Genomic DNA, 22,783 nt, shown 5'->3' with positions numbered 1-22,783 from the left:
AATCAGGTTTGTTGTTTATAAGAATAAACAAAATATAATGAGAAAAGCAACATGTGTAAGTAGTAACCAGCATGTGGAAGAGGTGTGTTAAATTGTTTGTTGAGTTCTTTGTTAAATTGTTTTGTTGAGTTGTGTGATAAAATGTTTGTTGAGTTGTTTGTTAAATTGTTTTGTTGAGTTGTGTGTTAAAATGTTTGTTGAGTTGTTTGCTAAATTGTTTTACTGAGTTGTTTCAATGTGTTGAACTGAGGTGAAGTTTTGCAGAATATTGAGCAAATGATGAGTTGGAAGAATCTATTGGGATTCGTTCCGTATTGTATAAAATGGAACAATGGTTCAAAATGTTGAAGATTTGAAAAATGAATCTGATAATGATGACGTTGACGAAGAATTGACAAAACTTCGGCCAACGAATGAATGAATGTATAAATGAATGCAAGAAACCTGATGATGATAATACTGATGTTCCGATTTTAGTATTGTACTGTCGATTAAGCCGTTTAATGGAGCCATGAATGGTGACGAGTCGAGATGATGATTATCAAATGAGAGTAAATGTCGGACTTAAGAAAAGCTCAATTGGACGCTGTCATATGTGCACAGCAAAACGTAGAATTCAAAATGAATTTGTCCGAGTATGATGGCTTGTTTTCTATGTGATAAACCTGGTCATTTTGCTATCGTTTGTAGAATGTCGATAAATGGTTAATAACTTGATGATAAACAAGATGATATCATATGTTGATGATGTCAATTATAATGGATCAATGAATAATGTAATTGGTACGGTTTAAGTTCGAATGGTAAAGAGTTTTTGTTTTTTTTTAGGATATCATGTAACGGAATTGTCTTGGCATTATAAGTACCAAAGGGTTCAACTTTGTGAAAATTCATCAAATATAGATGACTTGTTGGTAGTCACGAATTCAGAATCGGTAATATTTAATGTCATGGAAGAAGCGCAGTCTTCTTTTGTTCCAGTGCTATTGATACAAAACGAAAATTGTTAATTGCTTTGCCAATCCAGCTAAGTTGGTTTCGTGTGGAGTTCACTTTAATGCAAGATATGAAATGAGACGATATAAAAAAAAAGAATTAAACTTTTCGTGTTTAATCGTAAGGAGAGAACCATTTTCATGTTTGTAAAAGCTTGTGGTGATGATTATGGTTACGCTGTATTTTGTAAGTATCAATGTTTCTTATAGTCTCTACGAATATTGTCAGTTTTATTGATCGCCGGTGTAATACGTATTGAGTTTTGTCTTGTTGGGAGAAAAAGAAATCTGATGTGTTTTCCAGGGGATGTCTTATTAGTCGCTGCATGAATTCAAACAAATGATACTAATTCTGAAAGTAAATATTGATGCTAACAAAAGCTGATGCCTTTTGGCTTGGTATCTGCTCCGCAAGCTTTTCAACGATTGATGGAAAGTCTTTGGGGACATTTAGATTATGTTGAATGTTATTTGGATGACATCTTAATGTTCATCGATCGATCATTACCGAAAATAAAACGAAAACATTGAATTTCCTGAAACCAACCGATCAACGAGAAGTAACAACATTTGTATGTATGGCTGGTTTTTTACCGTGTTTGATATATCGCGAAACCTTTGTTTCGACTGTGCAATAGTAAAGTTAGAATGGAGTCCGAGAGAAGAGGATGCATTCCGAAAGAACATCGAGAAAAATTCGGAAGTTAAAATTCCAGATCCTTCACTCAATTTATTGTTACGTGCGATGTATCAGATTTCAGTTATGGAGCAACTTTGTAGCAGTTCATTGTTGATAAAAACAGCCGTCAATTTCTTTTCGAAAATGTTCTCTACAGCACAGAAGAAATATTCGAGGTCGTCCGTTCAGGATCGAAACCGATAATAAGTCACTCAAATGGTTACTGTCGAAAAGTGATTGTACGGGTAGATTAGGTCGAATGGTTATAATATTGATGGAGTATAAAATCGAAGGAATTGATCATATTAAGGGAAATGATAATGTTTGGGCCAGGTTGGAAGGCTGATTTGAAACAGTTTTTGGAAAGTGTGCAGCTTTTAAAGATGATATTGATCGTACACGGTTGCCTATGATTTGTAGTGAATCGGAAATGAATGACTGGCATAGAATCGGATGGATATCTGTGGTCCATTGAAAAATCGTTAGATGGAAATCGTTATATGGTTTGGTACAGGATTGTGTTTCACGATTTCAGGTAGGTACGTCGATGTCGGATGCAGAAGGTATTTCCCGATGGCTTTCGAAAATGTTTTCAATATTGGTTGATTCGGTCATAAAGCTAAAGATTGCCGAAAAAAAAAAAAAAGAGGAATCAGTTGAATGTATAACGTGTAATGGAAATCATCCAACGCCTTTGCACGATTTTAATGAGTCAATAAATGTAGTTACTATGGCTGAAGTTCGAATTGCAAAGAATGGTTCTTCAGTTGGGAAATTTCAATGCCGAATTGGAGCAAGTGATTGTGAAGTTCTTATAGATTCAGGAGCTGACGTCTCTATAATTTCTGGGAATCTGGTCGCGACTCGGAATCGTCGAACCTCAACGCCAATCAAATTGTGTGGTTTTGACAATGCAATGTATCGAATTGCTAATCAAAGAATGGGATAGATGTCTACCAAATATGATAGCTGCGTATAATGGCTCAACTCATTCGTCTACTTGGTTGGCATCGTCTAAAGTGAAGCTAGAGAGATCATGAGACACTGGTGACTAAATGTCACAAAGAGTTTCGACAATTGGACGCTTTGCAGACAGTGAACCGTTTTTATCAACAGAGTGAAGCTAGGTATCCTGATAATTTAATTGAAGTTAATGGTTTATTTTGTTTGAGACGAGAGATAGTGATAATCAGCTGATTTGAATACCCAGGATTCTGGCCTTGCTGTCCAATTATTGGTGTTCGCTCTTCGAAAGTAGAATCATCCGAAAAAATCGATTAAGCATGTATTGAGCTGTATCGTGTCATCGATAGTATAATTGCTATCAAGTTTTTGATGGTTGACGAAGACTTGATGTTGGTGTCTTTGCAGATTTTGGTAACGTGAGATTAGATGTCAGATTTACCTTGGTTGGATATGAATATACGCGACGCATCTCTTTGGTACGGTTGATATCGACAAGGAGTTCAGCTTTAACCGTTTTCCAAATATCCATATAATATTGTTTGAGGATAACAGTCTACGGAGTTATTGGTGTTAGTCTGTGGGTGTATCATATGTCGGACAATTCGTGGTAATGTCATTAATCAACAGTTTTGTTTATTACATGAAATGTAGAAAAGATTCATAAAACTGTTTGAGTGTACAATGATGGTTGCGATTAGACCATCTGATCAAAGAATGCCTACGGCTGCTGCCGAAAAAGTTTGGTCTTTGTTGGCTTAAAACCGAAATTTCAACTATGAGGAATATGTTAAAGATCAAAGGACTGTATTTTGGTCGCACCAAGAATCTTATGTCATCGTCTGTTCGTGAAGAATCGATTTGAAAGAATTTAAATTGTTTTCTTATGGATGTCTCAATATTTTTAATGGTTAAAATGAATTTGGGAAACTAACCAGTGGAAATAAAAATCGCTGACTGATTGTTGGACCTAGAAATGCTTTGAACCACAGAAATTGGCCGATTAAACTGGTGACGGATATAGTGATTGGTTCGGATGGGTTTGTGGTTCTACGTGACTGCGTTTTATGGACGGACGTTTTTGTGGTCAACGGATAAATTATTTTGGATCGCTCGCTCTGGGGCTGGGAGAGAACTGTTGCTGAACAGTTTGAAATTACTAATTAATTAATTCGATAATTGAATTGAGGTCAATTAATCAACCAATAGGCTATATAATGAGTAGCCATTCCTAGTTAATTTTCAATGACTTTTGCTGCTTACCGAATTTCCTTTTTATGAATTGCATTAAATCAACGTTACGATTTCACCATAATAATACTGTATAGTGAAAATTTGTGTGGTATGATCACTATATTTATTTTTCTTTTGCAAAAAATTATCAATCAATTCAGATGCTTGTTCATTGACTAAGGTCAAGTCAATGTAACTTTTTCCTAAATTTTTGCATCTGAATGATGGTTTAGGTGTACTATAAACTTTTAAACTGAATTCCCGTATCCAGTTCAATAGTTTATTGCCTTTTTTGGTATCATTTCCATGCCAAAATGAATGGTGGCTGTTGAAATCTCCACTCATTATCGTTGGGGTGTCGTTGTTGTTTCCAAGAAATCCGGTAATTTTTTTTAATGATCATTAATCGATGAATCTGATGGAAGATACACCGAAATTAAAAAAAACCCATGATGATGTGGTTAATTTAACCCCACATAAATCTTTTGAATAAAGTGGGATAAATTGTGGAACGATATTTTTGTTGAAGATGATGATTATGGCTTGAGGTAGGTCGGTGTGCGGTGATATAATGGTATAATTTGATAAAATTTCCCGGAAATTTTTCGGTGGTTCCGATATAACCACCAAATCACATTGATTTTTTGATACCACTTGTATCATTTCTTTTGTTGCCTTTCGGCTTTTATTAAGATTAATTTGCATAATTTTCAATTGCTTGTTTGATTCCTGTATAATTTATATCCGAAAACAAATACAAATAACAGAGAAAAAGAATAAAATCATTTGTTTTTGTTGAAAGTCATAACAAATTCTACCAATAATTATCATGATTAATTGAATTGATTGATGTTTAAAATGATGATGAAATTATTGTTAAAGTTAACATGCTTTAAACTCAAATAGAATAAAGGAAAAGGAAGTTTCTTGAGAAGTTTTCTTGAGAAGTGAAGTTGCTCCATCTATGAACAAAGTTTTTTTTTGATATTAAGATGATGTTGTTAAAGATGTGGTCCTAGCTTTATTGTTGAAAGATGACTCAGTGCTCTCACACTAGGGTGAGCTGAGCTCGCCCATTTTTGTAAAGTATAAATTCGATCTTTAAATAAATAAACATGATCAGTTGTTTTTGATCGTTTAACATTTATTACTTTGTTTATAAAATACAATATGTAAAGTATTTCAACTGCGTGTTAACCGTTGGACGGATGAGGACAAAGTTGATATGTTTGAAGTTTCATTAACGCCTGGTTCTACTCAATTTATTGCTTTTGCGATTCTAGGTCCTAACGAAAAATTATCATCAATCTTTGGATGATTTAAAATTATCAAAAAAGTAGCTGAGCTATATCCTGAATTTCCTGATGAACATAAAGCTAAATTGGTTCGGGACAAATTTTATTCAGCGCTAAATGAAGAATTGGTAGTGACCTTGGTTAATTTGGATAAAGCCAAAGTATTTTCGAAATTAGATTTCGAATTCGGTTATTATCAAGTACCTCTTCGTGCTAGTGATCGAGAAAAGACGGCTTTTAGATTTGAAAATAATCTTTATCATTTTCGTGTGATTCCTTTTGGGATGGTTAAAAAAATACTGAGGGCAAATAACAAACGACAAAAAACTGTAATAGGTTTACAGCCCGAATATTTGAAACATATTGGATATTTAGATGTAGAGCCAAATATTGGAATGCCAATCAATGGTCGTATTGCTGTACAATCCATACGCAATACAATATTGCCAATGTTTTGGGCCGAACAATCAAACACAATACAAACGCCAATGATTTATTGGCTAATGATTATATCATTAAGTTTTAATTATGGAAAATATTTTATTCTTTTTATTGGAACATTTATTACATTGATATGGTTTTATCGATTTTTCGAAAAACCATAATAATCATCACAATTTTTTTTACATAAGATACTTTGAAAATAAACTATAAAAATGGAATTAAAAGTGACCAATATATGTGCTATAGGACTTGATTGAAAAAAATGATGATGATGATGATCGACATTTTTTTTGTCAAAATTAATTAATTAATCGATGGATGAATGAAACCATTTTGGATGATGAGAACAAAAACCTAAATTGATTAGTATTTAACTGTTCATTTGCACAAACAAATAAACAAACATGTTTAAAATAAAAAAAATCAATAAAATTATAAACTAATAGACATCATGTGTATAGCTTTTTTCTTTATCATGATCATCATACGATTCTTCCTTGACCACAGTCAATGGTAATGGTTCTTTATGTACTGAATGTTCCTTTTTTATAGTAATCCTGTTTCGTATGGATTTTTTTGATAAAAAAAAATTTTATTAAATTAAAAATTAATTAAAAATTTTCAACAAAAAAAAATTATTATTTAGAAAAAACAAAGAAATACTTACGGAATTGGGAGTGGAAGGGGTAATGGGAGGGGTATAACCAATCTTTTTCGATTCAATAATGATAATAAGAATAATAAAAGCATACGTTTCTTTTGTTTACCAGCTTCAATTTCTTGTAATAATATTACTGTGACTATTATTATAGCCATGAATAGAATATGAACGAAACGCATTTTTGCAAAATTTTATGTGTTCCGAATATTAAATGTTGAAAAAATAAACAAACAAATCAGACGAAAAAAAATTAGCGCAATACAAGATTTTCGAGACACTTTTATACCTTCTGTTTCTATTCTTTGGAGCTAAAACCGTACATTCATCCCTTATTAGCAATTAGTTTTTTGGAATATAATATTTGTTTCTCTTATATCCGATAGAAAAAATACTAGGTTTTGACTCTTTTGCAATTTTTCTGTTGACTCTTTAAATTTTGTTTTGTTTTTTAGCATGAAGATATTTTTTTCTTGTCGCTAAATTTATCCCAAATTTTTAAGCAAGTAAATTTTATTCCAACGCGGAAAAGAAAATCTTGATCTCGATATGATATCATCGACAAAAATGTTGGTCGCAAATAACGATTTTGACAATTCGGAAATTAATTATTAAAAAACTAGATGTTGATAATCTTATTGATATTTTTTTCCTTTTTGAATACGTAAAATCAATAATCATAATCATAAAATAGGTTAAGGTTAAAACTCAAAAGTTGATCCAACAATCAAATTCAATGATGAAAATAAACCCAGACACACTGATCATCCGATTGTTTCGATATTTATCAATTGTTTCGTTGAGAGTGGCTTTTTAATCTTTTTATAGTAGTTTTTTTTTGTCCATTCATATGTTCATGTCAATTGGATTTCAATAATTCATTTCGTCGTTTGTACTTAAGAAAAATATCCAACATGTTTTTTTGCCAATTCATTCATAATTTCTTATTTTTCGGTTACGATCATTGATCATCATCATCTTCAGGAGTTTTTGTAACAAAATTAACGATGCTGGTTTTTCTCGTTTTTCATCTCAAAATAAAGATAGAGGAAGGAATTGATTTTTTTTTACTCGCCATGACCACTGGTTTTGTTCATTTACTTTGCTTATATGGATCGATTTCAATGAATAAACTATTTATAGGAAAATTTTTTTGCTAAAATAAATTGAAAGTGTTTCTCATTCGCTAAATCACATTTATCAACATCATCAAAGGTTCTACTTATAGAAATTTAAGGAAATGAAAATCCTGATTAGATCATGTGATAGATGGACTAACTTTTATCAGTTAAAAAAAGGAAAATGACAAATAAGTAATGATGTATATATGATAGTTTTTAATTAATAGATGCGGATGATAATAGGAAAAATCACGATTGACAATAAAATGAAATGAAAAAGACTCACTGTCAAAGACATATACAAGAAAATCTTTTTTTTTCTTTATTGAGATGCGAATTTTTCAATGTTGATTCATGATTATTTTTTCGAAAGCACTTTGCAATATTTCTCACATCTATAAATGACTTTTTCAAATAATTTATCATGTTTTATGATTCATCAACAATCGCAAATGCAATGGATCATATTGAAATTTCTCCTGTAAATGTTAGTCAACAACAAGGTCGCCAAATAGAATCACAAACACATATATCTTTATGTGTAATATGCAAACAGCCAGTTCAAATTCTTCAAAATAATGATCAACAGATTTCAATCGGCGCAAATTGGAAAAATATTAATGAAGACAAAAAAATCGTTTGTCTTCAATGTCAGGTACGTTTGAGTACGGAAAACTTTTTAAATAATTGTTTTTTTTTCGTTTCGAACATAAACATCATTAATTTTCTTCAAATTAATATAACAGAAATTTTATAATGAATCTATCGAATTGTCAATCCATTCAAAATTCAAATGTATTTGTGACGATAATGTCAATGATGCAAAATCTTTTGATCATTCATTACATTGTGATTATTGTCGTTTTAATAGAATAAATCAATTAAGATCGATTCTAAAATCCGATAATAATTCATCCAAAATCACTGTAATATCAGAGTCACGATGTAGACGAATTGAAACCATAACCGGTGGGTATGCAGGAAGGCAATCAATAATTTATCACACAATAAATAATGATGATGTCAATGATATCATTGTTAAAAAACAGCCACCGAAAACCCAACAACAAACAGTGAAACATCGAATCAATAATAGCAATATTAAAACTATTAAAAAATTAATTTTTCTTTCGTCAAATTCCTTGTCAATGTTTCCATTTATTTCTCAGACACCCGTTTCAACTCAACAATCAAATACACATGATTCACTCAATCCGATGATCGTCAATGCTCCAAAATCTAACTCAATTGAGCATCATCAACAAATCCAACAGTCTTCTACTACACCATTGTCAATACAATCACAACAATGTTCTAAATATGTCAACTCAATTTTGAAAAAAACTCAATCCACAACTGTGAACAATAAAAATGGCCCGAACAAGAGCTCAAAATTATCTAATCGTACGAGTAAAAAGAATTTCGGACAGCAAAGAAATGTTGCAAAATATCGTTTGTTAGCAAACAAGCCAGGTTTTGTGATTTTTTAAAACATATAAATAATTCAGTTAAATTCAACAGCCAGAAAAAAATAAACAACCGAATGATCTGGCTATTCTGGACTGTTCAATGAATGATAAATTTCAATCAAATCGATTTACAAACTTTTCACTAGTTCAAAATCCAGTGGATCTGGATCGAAAATTGTCGGAAGCCTTATCCGGCCTGGATTCCAATCGTATTTCAAAGTACCGTTGTCCATTGGAAGAATTATTTCATAATTGGACATTTTTTATCGATCATATCAGTATGATTTATTGGTCTTGTTTTGGACCGAACCAATTACGAATCGAATTGTTTATTAAGAAATTTTGGTCATTTATGAATGATTTTCTATGTTTATATCGCTGTGATCAGATTAATGATCATGCCGTGATTGCATTGGTAAAATCCATAAAGGTTGAATCGAACATATCTATCAATCAGATTTTACTATTGAATATATGTTGGCTTAAATTTGGACCATATAACAGCCATCGTGATTCAAAATCAAGCTCACATCCTTGGTGGATAACAATTAAACCATTTTTATCCAACATAGATAATGATACCAACAAAAAATCGAAATTATTGACAGAAGCATTAGATAATATTGGTTCTATAGCTGATCGTTTTCATATAAACGATATTGAATTGGCATTAGTTTCAACAATTCTTTTACTTAAACATTGTGACAATCAATCGATAAAAATGATGACGATGAATGATAATGTCGCCTGTCATGTATGTCATCGCCCAATGTTTCGTTTACAACAATTATTCGTGGCCATGTTGGAATTGTTTGTCGATGATAATCAACAATTAAATAATGCGAATGATTATGATTCAGCTGGATTATCAAATAATGTTTCTGCTGGTCATAGCGGCAGTATTAATGGTAGTTTAACACAATTAATGCTATTTCTGTCACCAGAATTAGAATATTTTTTTGCTTTATTAAATGCTTGATTTTTTAAATAAATGTTTGAAATAAAATAAAAAATAAAAACAATTTGCAATTATAATCGATTTCATTCATACACAATTAACATACCCTCATAAATTAGAGTTGAATTTGTGGATGAAAATAATTTGTTTAGAAATTTATTTTTCATTTCCATTTTGAAATTTTCACTTTTCATCATCATGTTTCGTGGAATTTTTTTCATCGTTCTAGTTACATGCTCATCATGTTTAACAGAATCGATTGTGGATCCGAAAATTCAAACCCCAACGTCTATTATTGTCGGGAAACAAAACCAGGTACGGATTGGTTCGAAAACTGTATTGGTTGATCAATTTACCGGTATCACATATGGCCATGCAAAAAGATTTCAACGATCAACACCAGCGTGGAAATTGGATACAACAAAAATAAAAATAGATGCAACAAAGCCATCAAAATTTTGTCCACAGCAATCGGGTTTTATCGAAATGTTTAAAGCTGAAATGACCATGGAGCAAAAACAACTGGCACGTATGACCGAAAATTGTCTTCAACTTAATGTTTGGGTCAGTAATAACACCAATGAATCATTCATGCTGAAACCGGTACTTGTTTGGTTCCATGGTGGATCATTTATATCTGATACAACAGCTCGGTTATTATATCAAGGAGAGCAACTTGCAGCACGTGAAAATATTGTTGTTGTCACTGTTAACTATCGATTAGATGCATTTGGCTTCATGTACACTGGTCATCATAATCATACAATGAAGACACAAACAAATGCTGGCATTTGGGACCAATTATTAGCTCTAGAATGGATACAAGAACATATTGAATATTTTCAAGGTGATGCCAAACATATTACCATTGCAGGATTCGATTCTGGTGCTACTTCAGTTGGACTTCACCTTATGTCTCCAAAAAGTAGACGATTATTTCAACAAGCTATAATGATATCCGGATCAGTATATACACAATTAATATCAACTCGTTCTGTCTGTAATGCAGATGTGGCTCAAATGTGGGTCCAAATGGCTACAAAGATTTCTTGTGGTCAAGAATGGTCATCAAAAACTCTCAAATGTCTGAAACGAGCCTCAATCGAAGAAATTTTACAATTAATTAATCCATTAGGTTCAATATCGACTGGACCAGAAATTGTCATGGATCTATCGGATGATCTTTTCCCATTCGATAAACTATCCCAAGCAATCGATCAAATTCACACATCAAAATTAGCTATCATGATTGGTTCGACTGATGATGAAGGCAGTCAAGTTTTACCGATCATGAACAGTAAACTGTTTCAGCAATTTATTTCCGAACAACAATTATCAAAGAATGAAGCTATCGAACAGATGGTTCAATTAGCTTCGAAACTAGTGCCGCCTCGTGGCTCTAATCATAACAAAGTGAACGGAAAGGATGTTGCCGCATTTTATCTGACTGATTCGAATGTTACTGGAAATTTCAAAACAATCGGTCAATGTATTGGGGATTTTTATGTTTCATGTCCTATGACCCTGTTTGCCGAAAAACTTGTCGAAAAACGACAATATCCTGCTCATTTATATCAATATGTTTGGTCACAAAAAACTCGTCCAAATCGGTTTGCACCATGTTTAGAATGGATGGGTGCTTGTCATGGAACTGATGTTCTAATGATGTTCGGTGTACCATTCATGACACCGAATGAATTTGATGATATTGATCGAGACATTTCGACAAAATTCATGCAAACTATTGGTCATTTTGTTCATCATGGTCGACCAAATTTAGAAAAATGGTTGCCATGGTCATGGAATGAAAATAATTCATTATATATGCCTTATTCGCAATTCATAGATGGTTCTTGGAAATTCGAAACCAATTGGAAACAAGATAAATGTCACAAAGTATGGGCCAAATATTTTATGACCAACGATAATGATAATCAGCATTCGACATGCAGGCGAGAATAATTTATTTAGCATATAAATTTATATATCAATTAATGCTGGTCATGAATTAATCAAAACTGTTTTCAAATTCAAAAATGGAAATCATTTTATCAAAAACAATTGAATTGAATAAATGACAAAAAAATTTCATATTAAATTATTTGTTTGTTCAGTCAGTTTACCTTAATCAATTTTATATCAATACTATGATTATTTTAGTGATACTAGCCATTTTTGGCTTTCCAACATTAATAAATGGCTATTCAACTTTTGAACTTTATAGTGATGATCCGGATATTTTTCGTAATACAAGTGAATTGATTGAATCTCGTGGATTTCAATCAGAAACTCATCGAATGATTACTGAAGATGGCTATATATTGACAATGTTTCGATTAATTAATCCATATTTGAAACATGAACGTCCATTACAGCCAATATTAATACAACATGGCTTATGTGGTAATGGTGATTATTTTATGTTATCTGATCATGAAGCATTGGTCGAAGGTGGACAATTTATGGATCTAAAAACATTACGTCCATTGAATTGTACTGGATTGGATAGGAATGCTTCCGGTACAAGTATAGCATATGTTCTGGCAGCCTGTGGATATGATGTATGGCTGGGCAATTTTCGTGGCAATCGATATTCAGATGGTCATATTATATTGAATCAAAGAATCGGTGAGTAGAAAAAAAATAATAACAATCAATTAATCATAGTTAGTTTTTGTTTCAAATGATTATCAGATCGTGAATATTGGTCATTTAATATTGATCATTTTTCTCATTATGATACACCAACACAAATACATTATGTACTCAATTACACTAGACAACGTAAGTATTTGACAGAATGAAAACTTTATTTTAAAATTAATCAATTCAACACATTAATCATAATTATCAGCACATTTGACGTATATTGGACATTCGATGGGTACAACATCTATATTGCAACTTTTGACAGAAAAAACCGAATATTCAAAATATCTTAAGCCAATCATTCTGTTGGCTCCAGTTACTCATGTTTCTCATATACGATCACCAATTTTATTGTTGGGAGCTTATACGCCAGCACTCATCAAATTCTTCGAGTCAGTCTCTTTCATTTATATTAATTATCAGTTTTAAATTGTTTTTTACCAGAAAAGCTAATTTACCATTTTTTGGTCTACCAAGCCGAATTTGGGCTCTTGTCGATCAATTAGTAGCAACATTCATCTGTGGAAACTCATTGTTTAAACCATTGTGTGCATTATTTTTGTTCATAATCACTGGATTTGATTATCCTAATCTAGCACCGGTAATTTGTTATTATCATTATTTTTCAAATTATGATCTAAATCCTCAAAATTATAATCCAATACATTTTCAGCAAATTATTCCATTTACAACCGGACATTTTCCCGATGAAACATCGATGGCTGCATTTGCACATTGGGCACAACGGGTTGTTTATAATACATTCAGCTACTATGATTATGGAATTGAAGAAAATCTGTTACGATACGGAACAGCTATCCCACCAATTTATAATTTATCCAAAATCGATTCGGAAAATCTTATGTTTATTTCCGGCATAAATGATTGGCTTGCTGATCCGGATGATGTTGATATCCTGAGAAGTCAATTGATTGGTCAGTTTTTTTTCGTAATTATTTCCTACAAATTAAAATAATTTATTCTACATAGTTCGACCGCTGAAAGACTATGTCATTCCTTTTCAGCTATGGAATCATGCAGATTTTCTGGTTGGTACAAATCGTGGTATTGAACAGAATTCAGTAATATTACAATGGCTTCATGAATTTTTTGGTGAAATAAAATCATAATCACAGTGTTTGTAACCTGTTTGGTTATCATCGACAAAAAAAACACTGATTAAACAAAATAATTAATTATTATTCTTACCTATCATGAAAATTTATACCCAATAAATAAATAGGAAAATTTAAAAATCTGAAACATTGTTTTCATGAAAAAAATGATCCATTCATTTTTAGGTAGACTAAATTAACTGATTGTTCATAGCATATGTCCATATTTGTTGTTCTCATTCGTCATCCGAAGTACAAGAGAAAAAAATCGATGCTGCTTATTGTGTGTCCATGATTTACTCTTTTCTCGAAAAACCTGTTTTTCACTTATATAATCATTATTTTATCCAGTTCAAGATATCATAGGATTTTTTTCAATAGTAATAAAAATTAGTTGATAAAAATGTCATCTAAATCTATTATCAATATCAAATGGCCAAAGATGGTTTAGATGGTTTACATCAATCTTAGATTATCTCGAAATCTTAGCAAAAAGCGTCGTTGGTTCAGTGGTAGAATGCTCGCCTGCCAACAATATTCGGCTATTAAACGGAAGTACGCGGGCGGCCCGGGTTCGATTCCCGGACGACGCAGTTGGTCAAATAATTTTTTTGACCATTTTTTAGACGAATTTGGAATTTTATGTTCAATATTTAAGAATCTGGTTTCAAATTTGAATTTGAATGCCGTAATTACGCGTTTGCATTCTAGATGGCGTTATAAATCTTTTTTTTCTAAATTGTGTTCAATTTATAGATTTGATTTCGCATAAAATCGATAGATGACAAATGATAATTTTATTGAAGATTTTATTTTAAATAATAATAATAAATAAAAATCATTAAAATTTTACTGAGAAAATTTATAAATTTATTTCAACTTTCGGTGTGTGTTCAGCAAGAATTCATTATAGGTGGTATACCACGTTTTACTTTATGCGGCCTTAATTTAGGTACCATTTCAATACAATCGATAATTGGACAAACAGAATAACATAACGTACAACCAGTACAATCTTCCGTAACTTCTGGTAAATGTGTGCCTGCATTAAATTTGATAGCTTGATAGCCCGAATCATTACATGTCATATAACATTTTCCACAATTGATACACATGTCCTGGAAAAATTTAAGTAATAAAAAAAAATATAGTACCAGTTAAATATAAGTATAATAAGATCTTAGAAATAGTAAAAACCTGGTTAATTAATGCCACTTTTTGTTCTTTATTATTTAATTGATTAAAAGTTCCAATTTTCGGAAGTGAATATCCGACTAAATCCTATATAAACGAAATGAATTATTAAATAATCTTTGTTAAATTCATTATCTAAATTGTAACCAACCTTTAGTTTAATTATCGAAGGTGTTTTCTTGTTCTTCTTAGTACACAATGTTGATTCAATGAAAGTCTTACCAGGAATGGGTTTCCCTTTTTGATGGACGGGTGTCGGTGGTGATTGAAAATTCCATTTCTTATCATATTCTTCATCATTTAAACTTTTCAAATAAAGTAAGGTTTTTAATCCGGTTATATAATCTTGTATGACGGTGAAATCCTGATTCTGTATAGCACTGCAAATTTGTAGTGCACTTGCACCTGCATAAAGAAATTGTAATCCCGATTCCGCCGAATCAATACCACCAGTGGCCAGAATTGTCAATTCTGGTACGGTACGGGCCACAGCCGAAACAGCACGCAATGCGATAGGTCTGGTTGCATTGCCGGACATTCCACCATAAGTGGTGCGAGCTTCTGCTCCCACTTTTGGCCATGGACTTCCATCGCTTTGTAACCACATTAAACTGGATACAGTATTTATGACAGTTACTCCGTCGGCTCCACCACGTTGAGCTGCACGGGCAATATCAACAATTTCAGTGACATTCGGAGTTAATTTGGCAAAAACTGGTACAGTTGAAACCGATTTGACCCATTTACAAATATCTTCAACCATTTGAGGATTTTGTCCACAAGCTAAGCCCATTCCTCTTTCACCCATACCATGTGGGCAGCTTAAATTTAATTCTAATGCATCAGCTCCAGATTCCGTAGCCATTCGTGTTAATTCAATCCAATCATCTTGATTATATTTAGCCATTATACTTGCGATCATAATATTTTCAGGAAAATCTTTTTTCAATTCAGAAATACATCTACACCAATAAGCGGCTGTTTTCTCACTTATTAATTCAATGTTTAAAAATGAGCTTAAATGTGGCCCATAAAGATGGTTAGATGTTGAACCACGAATAATTCGGGGGGATACATTTGTTACAAGATCTTTATCCAGGCCAAAAGTTTTCGTCAAAGCAAATGCCCAACCTGCTTGAAATGCACGACGAATCATTGCACCCGAGGTAGTAGGCGGCGCACTTGCTAAACCAAATGGATTTGGAAAACGTATTCCACATATTTCGATGCTAATGTCTACCGAATCAATTGGTGTATACATTCTTGGTAATCTTGCTATAGAGCCAACATCATTGTTATGTTTACTTTGAAGATAACGATGAATAGACCATGCAGCCGTTTTCCCATCATTAACAGCTTCAACGGTTGTTTCGGAAACTCCGGCTAAATCTCCACCACAAAATACCCATTCAATGCTTGTAGACATAGTGTCAACATCAACTAACGGTAACCCAGTTTTTTCATTCATTTTTAATGGATTCAGTGCTTTGATTACATCAGGATCAGTTAATGATGAACCAAAAGCTGATATAACAAATTGACATTTAATTTTTATCGATTGTTCACGATCCTCAACAAAATGGCCGTCATCATCGATTTCAGTTCGATAAAATTCCATTGATACAATGTGACCTGATTCCATTTTGATATTATATGGAGACATGAATGGCATTAGTTCACATTTTTCTTCGATAGCTAAATTAACTTCTTCTGGTACGGCACGAATATTATTAAATCCACGACGAAATACGACCGTTACTCGTTTGGCTCCACAACGAATTGCTGCTGTTGCACAATCAAATGCTGTATCACCAGCTCCCAGAACAATCACATGTCCATGAAGTTTAGGCAAATTCGCCTCAGAATCGTATAATTTTGATCCTCGTGAAACGGCTGGAAGAAAATCTTTTGATGTATAAAAACCATTACGAGGGCTAAGATTATTGAATATGGAATTTAATTTTGATTGAGGCAACCCAAGGCCTAAAAATATGCAATCATATTTATCCTGATTACGAAGTGATTTCAATGTATAATCGCGTCCCAAAGCTTGATTTGTTCGAATTGTCACGCCTAAATCACACATTAAATCAATTTCAAATTGAACAGCTTGATATGGAAGACGATATTGAGGTATTTCCGTGGCGCTTAAACCGCCAAGAATGTTTTCTTTTTCCAAAATTGTCAAATTCAAATAACCTAAACGAGCTAAAAATGTTGCACAGCTTATGCTAGCTGGTCCACAACCGATCATCGCAATCTTAGATCGAAATACATCAGGAATCTGATGATCAGTTGTCTTCAGAGATGGATCACGAGTTTGTGGAACATTCATTTTTCTGAATACATCTACAGCAAAGTGTTGAAGGCCAGAAATATTAATTGGACCTTCTTCTGTAGCATAAAGATTGCAACCACCAACACAAAGATTCGATGTTGGACATACCATACCGCATGTAAGGCCCAGCGGATTATCCGATAAAATACATTGAGCTGCTCCGTAATAATTCTGAAAAAATAATGAATTATCTATGTAAAGGTATTCACAATGTTTATGTTTACCCTATTAGCAATCATGCCTATAAAAGTTTTGATATCTAATTGAGTTGGACAACTTTTCTGGCAAGGAGCATCGGCACATTTTAGACAACGAGCAGCTTCACGAAGTGCACCACGTTCACTCAATGTTGTTGGTTTAATATCATCAAAATTTTCAATCAATTTCGACCAATCACAACCGTTACGGCCACAATTACGTTTCCATTGAGATTTTTCCTGTTTAGTACGATGGCTAGGAATAACGGTTGCCCAGTTTTTTACACGAGGATTAAGAGAAAGTATATCCTAAAAATGATGATTCATTCCAAAACAATACGATTACGACATAAGAAAAAAATGTTATAAAATAGAATCCAGTGCAAATCAATTAATGAAAAAATATATAATTTATGTTCATCATTCATACTTCAATATCTTGTGAATCTTCGGTCAATTTATGTATTTTTACCGTTGTGCAATGGTCCATTTTCTTTTTAATTATGTTCAATTGTGGATGAAAAAAGAAAAACGCAAACTTTAAACTAGATCTTAATAATAATTTGAAGAAAATTAATGAATCATAAAGTTTAACTTTGTGATTGATGAGATTTAATTGAAATTATCAAATGGGAAAAAGTTTTGTTTGGAAAAAATTTGTTAACACGAATCATCAATAAACTTGGCCACCAATATTTATATAGATTGAATGGAACTCTTTGTATTGTGAAAGCTACAGTTTCGTTCTTTTTTCACGTGATTTTTCTGTATTGATTCGAAAAAAGGCTCCATAGTTTATACTAACTATATTAGATTTACAATTTTTCTTAACTATAAAAACATATATTGAAAAATTCAAAATACTGAACTAAATGCGTCACCACGGATATCAATCAATCATCACTAACATCATCATCATCATTTAAATCAACAGAAGCATGAAACAATCATGGATGGTTGTTTCTCATGGAATGACAGCGCTACAATTCTCAGCATCATCAATGCAACTTCGTTTTTTTTGTTGTTGATAAAAGAACAAAGCCAACATTGACAAAATGCTACTTCGTTAATGATAAATTTCTTTTAAAAAATTATACAAAAAAATGTAAATATTTGGATCAAGGAGACATAATTTTATTTTGCTGTGGTCAGTTTTTTAAAAAATTAAAAAATTTTTTCGGAAACAGTTTGCTTTCAATTTTTTCGCCATTAGATGGCATTTCATATACGAATACAAAAACAATACAAAAAGATAAATCCTTTTTGTTTTTTTTTCACTTGAGCTAAAAAACTAATATTTTTCATGTAAATTTCTGTCATTTATTAGTTTATATCGAATAAATTTATCCATTCAATTGGCATCTTTCGTCATCATAATGAAGATTAGCCCCAAGAAACAAAAGGAATAATTTTATTCCATTCACATAACATAGGCAAAAAAAATAATGTAACATCATTTGAAATCAGACAAAATGAGCAAATGATAAGAAAAATACAATGTAAATACATTGAAAACGATATGAATCCTCATTGAATATTATCGAACTTTAACAAAAATTTCGTGCTTAGATTTTTTTTTGCTTGGTATGCGATAAGGTCAAATGTATGTCCATTTTAATGCTTCTATCGTTTTTTTTCAAATTTGTATTTTTTCTGGTGTTATTCAGCTAAAGATGTTTCTATTATTGTTTCTATTTCTGATGATAAAAATATGCAAATGGATTTTGTTTTTTTTCCAATCCAGAAAAAAACAAACAAAATCTGTTTATCTATAGAAATAACAATATGGATGAATGGAATAGTTTTTTTCACCGTTTATTTTCAAAACATGGAAAAAACCAATGCTAATCTCATCAAATTGATCAACAACAAAAAAAGAAAGAAAAAAGATTTTTCATCACCATTGATTTAATCATCAGCATCATCACCATTAACTATTGAAAAATTGAACAACAAAAATAAAAGTCAAGTGATTCAATCGACATTGTAACTAATATTTTTCTATTTGCCAATATAATACTAATCGATTTTTAATTACTAATGTAAATAAAGTCCAAAAGAAATGTAATTTTATAGTGATAATAATAATCATTATCACCTTTTTATGTAAAATAATAGAGTGGAAAATGTATAGAAATTAAATTGAATATAAAAAAATGTTTATTTGATGGCTAGCCAATTTGGATCATCAACAATATTACACTGTTTCAAATAAATGGCTATTTCAACAATATTTTTATAATCATAAAGATTTTTGTTATTTGATATAGACACGCACAGTGTTAAAAGAGTTCATAATTTTACGGATCACGACCCAATCATGATTATTATTATGAATTTTTTTCTATTTATTTATTTATTTACTTTACACTCTCATCTTCATCATTATAATATTCAAGTATAGAATATACATCCTTGAAACATCTTTGTTATATTGAATTTGCATGTTTAATAAAGTGACAAAAAAAAAGAAAAGAAAACAAGAAAAATGAGAATGAAAATTTCAACACAATAATATGTTGGCGATCAAATCAATCGTATTGAAAATGAATGAAAGATTTCATTTTTTTCGTCATTTACCTGTGGACAGTGTCCATATTGTACACATTCTTGTGTGCTAATGACAATCAATCACAAATTTCAAAAAAATCTTCTTTTTTTTGAAGGAAGCTTATTTGGAGAATTGCAAAAATATTCAGCGATTAAACAGAAAAAATGCGAGGTCACGAATGTAACGGAATTTTCTTTCAGCATCGACAAAATATATCGAAAATTTAAAGTTAACGAAACAAAAATTTTTCAATATTTTTTCAACAATTATCAATATTAAAGTGAGAAGAAACGTGAAAAAAATATGATCCATAGCCGTAAAATTTATTCTCTTTGTTGAAAAAATAAAATAATATAATATTGCGAACAAATCGTTTTAATCATCATCATTATCATACAAATGTCAGAACAGTACAGAAGCGACAGCGAAAAAAAAACATGATAATTAGAATTTTTTCTTTAATTCGTTCCATCAATTAATTGACAATGATTATCAAGATGATCTAGATTAATGTTTTTAATCAAAATATTATAACAATAATTTGATTATCAATCCGAATGAAAATCCAATTTTACAAAAAAAAAGTTTAAATTATTTGGAAAAAAAAATTTCATTCAGAGAAAAAAACTCGACTAAAAAAAATCCAAAATCAAGATTGTGATCATTATCATCATCAGTGAAAATGATCTAGTTAATAATTTTTAAGTAAAAAAATGGCCATCATCATCACAATAATGATTATAATCGAATAAACTTTATTTCAAATGGAAAAAAATTGAGCCATCATCATCATCATCATAATCGAAACAACAACAACTACTAACACGAAACCATCTGTTAAATTCAAGTTCCATATGAAAATTGATAATAATCATCATCATTATCAACGATCGCAGAGGTGGTGGTGGTGGTGGTGGTAATGATAGCTGATCTAATCTAATCATCTGAAGAAAAAATGATTTAAAGTTTTTTTCTCATTTTACTTGAATGAAAAAAAAATTGTTACAAATGCAACAGGTGCTTCTTCAATTGGAAAAGGACTGTCGACCATCTATGTTTTTGAATATAATAAGGATAAAAATTGCAGGTGAAAGTCGAACCAGGGCATATTTCATAAAAATTTCTCATCTGAAATCAATAAGAAAATGTCAAACATTTGATATTTCATATAACAGCAAAAATTGTCCTTCTTTATTGGTTTTGGCTGTATCTTGAAATGTTTTTTTTTTTTTGCTAAAAAGATGAGATAATTAAATTTTTATTAGAATTAACATATTAGATTTTCGATTCATAACGTGTTTGATGTTGTTCTTTGTAAAATATAAGCATGTGACACGTGTATGTCATTCAAAATGGATGTGTGGATATTGAAAATGTTGATTTAAAAAAAATCGAAAGAAAATCTTAAAACATGTTGAACTTTATCCATAAATTTTTTTCATGTCCATCATCAAGACGATCATCATACGATCATTCTGATGATAATTATTATCATTAAAAATGGTCAATTATTAAAAAGTAGCTAGATCACCTAACATAAGGTAACGATTTAATTTATATCGAATTAATGAAATGATCATCACATTTTGTTTTGTGGAATTAATCATTCAGGAGCATATATATCAATATCGATTTTTCTTTGATTGACATAAATATTAATTATACAAAATCTCCAATTATTAAACATAAAGCAAATATTTCCATTACGATTATATGAAAAAAATAAATAAATGAAATAATCAAACAAACAAAAACAAGATAAACTCATCAAATAGGATTAATGTAAATCAATTTGGACATTTGGTGATTATATTAATCAATTTTTTTTTGTTTTTGATTCAAAATCATAAACAAAATTAATCATTGAATCAATCGCTATGAAACAAAGACAAACAAAACCGAAGGGGATTTTCAATTGGAAAATTTCAATTTTTTGGATTTTTATTTTGAAAATAGAAATTTCAGGATCAAAACATTGTACTATGAGTTGAGGATTAAGATTCTATGTGCATGATTTTAAGATTTCCGAACTATTCATAATACAAAAATAGCCTCCTAACTGCAAAAAAGAAAATCCCTCTTTATCAATGATTATAATGTAAAAATTCTCTTGTTTGCGACAACAACAACAAAATATTTAATCGTCAAAAATTTCACAAAAAAATGGAAATTTTTGACGATTTTTTTTTGTATTGAAAATTGAAGAAAAAAAATCCCAAAATATCATTCCCTCTTAGAGATTAAGAACAAAATATCATTTGACAGATCCAAATAAAGGAAAAAAAATCATCTTCATTCAACGGGAATAGCTTTTGTTAATATTGAATGGATCAAATTAAAATCGAATTAAATCAATGAAACAGAAAATTTTTGTTGACTATGGCCTTGATTCCATTATCAAATATAAAAAAGAAAATTATATCGATATCGTGTTTGACCATCGAATACCTAGATATGAAGATAATTTAATGATTATCATCATCATCAGTATCAAACGCATGTAAATTTTACAACAACAAAAAAACAATCACTGACAAACAGATGCTTGTCATTTGAAATTTGTATTTAATTCGAATGTAAATATATGGTGTGATATATGATGATGATTATTTTTATGAAAAATTCAACTAATACGAATTTATGTGCATCCTGTACAAATGATCATCTATCACAAGGAACATGAAATTTAAAGAAAAAGAGATTTTTTTATTAAAGTTTTTTAAAATTTCGATGAAACAAGAAAGATAATGAAATTTTTTGAAGAAAAAAAAACAAAATTAAGTGAACAAATGTAAAAGTTTTCTAATTACCAACGATAAGATTATCGTTTTTTTTCTGTCAAGTTTTACGCAAACACGCAAAAAATAACAAAACAAATAACATAAAATTTTGAAATTGAACATCAAGACATCAAAGATTCCGTT

General features: G+C 30.9%; 6 protein-coding genes, 2 long non-coding RNA genes and 1 other non-coding gene across 10 annotated transcripts in view; 5 read left to right on the top strand and 4 right to left on the bottom strand.

Annotated features, from left to right (window-relative positions):
• The window catches only part of LOC113788347 (uncharacterized), a 69,315-nt gene that overhangs the window by 39,080 nt on the left and 7,452 nt on the right, over nucleotides 1–22,783 (top strand). The gene's annotated exons all lie outside the window — the stretch shown is intronic.
• Nucleotides 1,225–3,954, bottom strand: LOC142646250 (uncharacterized). Its single transcript, XR_012847216.1, has 2 exons — nucleotides 3,901–3,954; nucleotides 1,225–2,293 (listed from the first exon to the last, which is right to left on the bottom strand). It is a non-coding gene; the product is annotated as an uncharacterized LOC142646250 (long non-coding RNA).
• LOC113788789 (uncharacterized) lies at nucleotides 5,726–6,777 on the bottom strand. The gene is made up of 2 exons (XM_027338246.2): nucleotides 6,277–6,777; nucleotides 5,726–6,166 (listed from the first exon to the last, which is right to left on the bottom strand). Exons 1-2 carry the CDS (start codon nucleotides 6,447–6,449, stop codon nucleotides 6,049–6,051), a joined length of 291 nt encoding a protein of 96 aa, XP_027194047.1. The 5' UTR covers nucleotides 6,450–6,777; the 3' UTR covers nucleotides 5,726–6,048.
• LOC113799804 (uncharacterized) lies at nucleotides 7,750–9,896 on the top strand. Of its 2 annotated transcripts, none has more exons than XM_075824622.1 (3): nucleotides 7,750–8,043; nucleotides 8,558–8,861; nucleotides 8,914–9,896. In XM_075824622.1, the coding sequence occupies exons 1-3, from the start codon at nucleotides 7,813–7,815 to the stop codon at nucleotides 9,834–9,836; spliced, it is 1,458 nt and encodes a 485-aa protein (XP_075680737.1). In that variant the 5' UTR covers nucleotides 7,750–7,812; the 3' UTR covers nucleotides 9,837–9,896. The 2 variants fall into 2 exon arrangements, with proteins under 2 accessions (XP_075680737.1, XP_075680736.1); XM_075824621.1 differs by having other exon boundaries at nucleotides 7,751–8,043; nucleotides 8,135–8,861.
• LOC113790506 (acetylcholinesterase-1-like) lies at nucleotides 9,910–11,894 on the top strand. The gene has a single exon (XM_027340184.2). The coding sequence runs from the start codon at nucleotides 10,014–10,016 to the stop codon at nucleotides 11,775–11,777; it is 1,764 nt and encodes a 587-aa protein (XP_027195985.2). The 5' UTR covers nucleotides 9,910–10,013; the 3' UTR covers nucleotides 11,778–11,894.
• On the top strand, nucleotides 11,884–13,727 carry LOC113788324 (lysosomal acid lipase/cholesteryl ester hydrolase-like). Its single transcript, XM_027337791.2, has 6 exons — nucleotides 11,884–12,443; nucleotides 12,510–12,599; nucleotides 12,670–12,856; nucleotides 12,909–13,065; nucleotides 13,138–13,399; nucleotides 13,455–13,727. The coding sequence occupies exons 1-6, from the start codon at nucleotides 11,963–11,965 to the stop codon at nucleotides 13,592–13,594; spliced, it is 1,317 nt and encodes a 438-aa protein (XP_027193592.1). The 5' UTR covers nucleotides 11,884–11,962; the 3' UTR covers nucleotides 13,595–13,727.
• LOC142646251 (uncharacterized) lies at nucleotides 12,605–13,803 on the bottom strand. The gene is made up of 2 exons (XR_012847217.1): nucleotides 13,674–13,803; nucleotides 12,605–13,610 (listed from the first exon to the last, which is right to left on the bottom strand). It is a non-coding gene; the product is annotated as an uncharacterized LOC142646251 (long non-coding RNA).
• TRNAG-GCC (transfer RNA glycine (anticodon GCC)) lies at nucleotides 14,075–14,172 on the top strand. The gene is made up of 2 exons: nucleotides 14,075–14,110; nucleotides 14,138–14,172. It is a non-coding gene; the product is annotated as a tRNA-Gly (tRNA).
• su(r) (dihydropyrimidine dehydrogenase su(r)) lies at nucleotides 14,369–17,992 on the bottom strand. Its single transcript, XM_027350244.2, has 5 exons — nucleotides 17,739–17,992; nucleotides 17,336–17,617; nucleotides 14,925–17,282; nucleotides 14,777–14,860; nucleotides 14,369–14,697 (listed from the first exon to the last, which is right to left on the bottom strand). The coding sequence occupies exons 1-5, from the start codon at nucleotides 17,796–17,798 to the stop codon at nucleotides 14,473–14,475; spliced, it is 3,009 nt and encodes a 1,002-aa protein (XP_027206045.2). The 5' UTR covers nucleotides 17,799–17,992; the 3' UTR covers nucleotides 14,369–14,472.

This window comes from Dermatophagoides pteronyssinus, unplaced genomic scaffold (assembly GCF_027571235.1).
Source record: "Dermatophagoides pteronyssinus isolate colony J.1.1.1.1 unplaced genomic scaffold, Derpt_VIB-CSIC_2022.12 sq0002, whole genome shotgun sequence".
In the NCBI taxonomy this organism is placed as follows: Eukaryota; Metazoa; Arthropoda; class Arachnida; order Sarcoptiformes; family Pyroglyphidae; genus Dermatophagoides; species Dermatophagoides pteronyssinus.
This window is presented reverse-complemented; position numbering and strand designations above follow the sequence as displayed.

Bases quoted from the DNA above. Each gene is read 5' to 3' on its own strand.
- LOC113788789 (XM_027338246.2), bottom strand. From the start codon at position 6,449: ATGCGTTTCGTTCATATTCTATTCATGGCTATAATAATAGTCACAGTA. The intron at 6,167-6,276 runs GTAAGTATTTCT...CATACGAAACAG, and splicing joins CCCCTTCCACTCCCAATTCC to GATTACTATAAAAAAGGAAC.
- LOC113799804 (XM_075824621.1), top strand. From the start codon at position 7,813: ATGTTTTATGATTCATCAACAATCGCAAATGCAATGGATCATATTGAA. The intron at 8,044-8,134 runs GTACGTTTGAGT...TTAATATAACAG, and splicing joins TCGTTTGTCTTCAATGTCAG to AAATTTTATAATGAATCTAT. The intron at 8,862-8,913 runs GTTTTGTGATTT...TTCAACAGCCAG, and splicing joins TTTGTTAGCAAACAAGCCAG to AAAAAAATAAACAACCGAAT.
- LOC113790506 (XM_027340184.2), top strand. From the start codon at position 10,014: ATGTTTCGTGGAATTTTTTTCATCGTTCTAGTTACATGCTCATCATGT.
- LOC113788324 (XM_027337791.2), top strand. From the start codon at position 11,963: ATGATTATTTTAGTGATACTAGCCATTTTTGGCTTTCCAACATTAATA. The intron at 12,600-12,669 runs GTAAGTATTTGA...CATAATTATCAG, and splicing joins ACTCAATTACACTAGACAAC to CACATTTGACGTATATTGGA. The intron at 12,857-12,908 runs GTCAGTCTCTTT...GTTTTTTACCAG, and splicing joins GCACTCATCAAATTCTTCGA to AAAAGCTAATTTACCATTTT.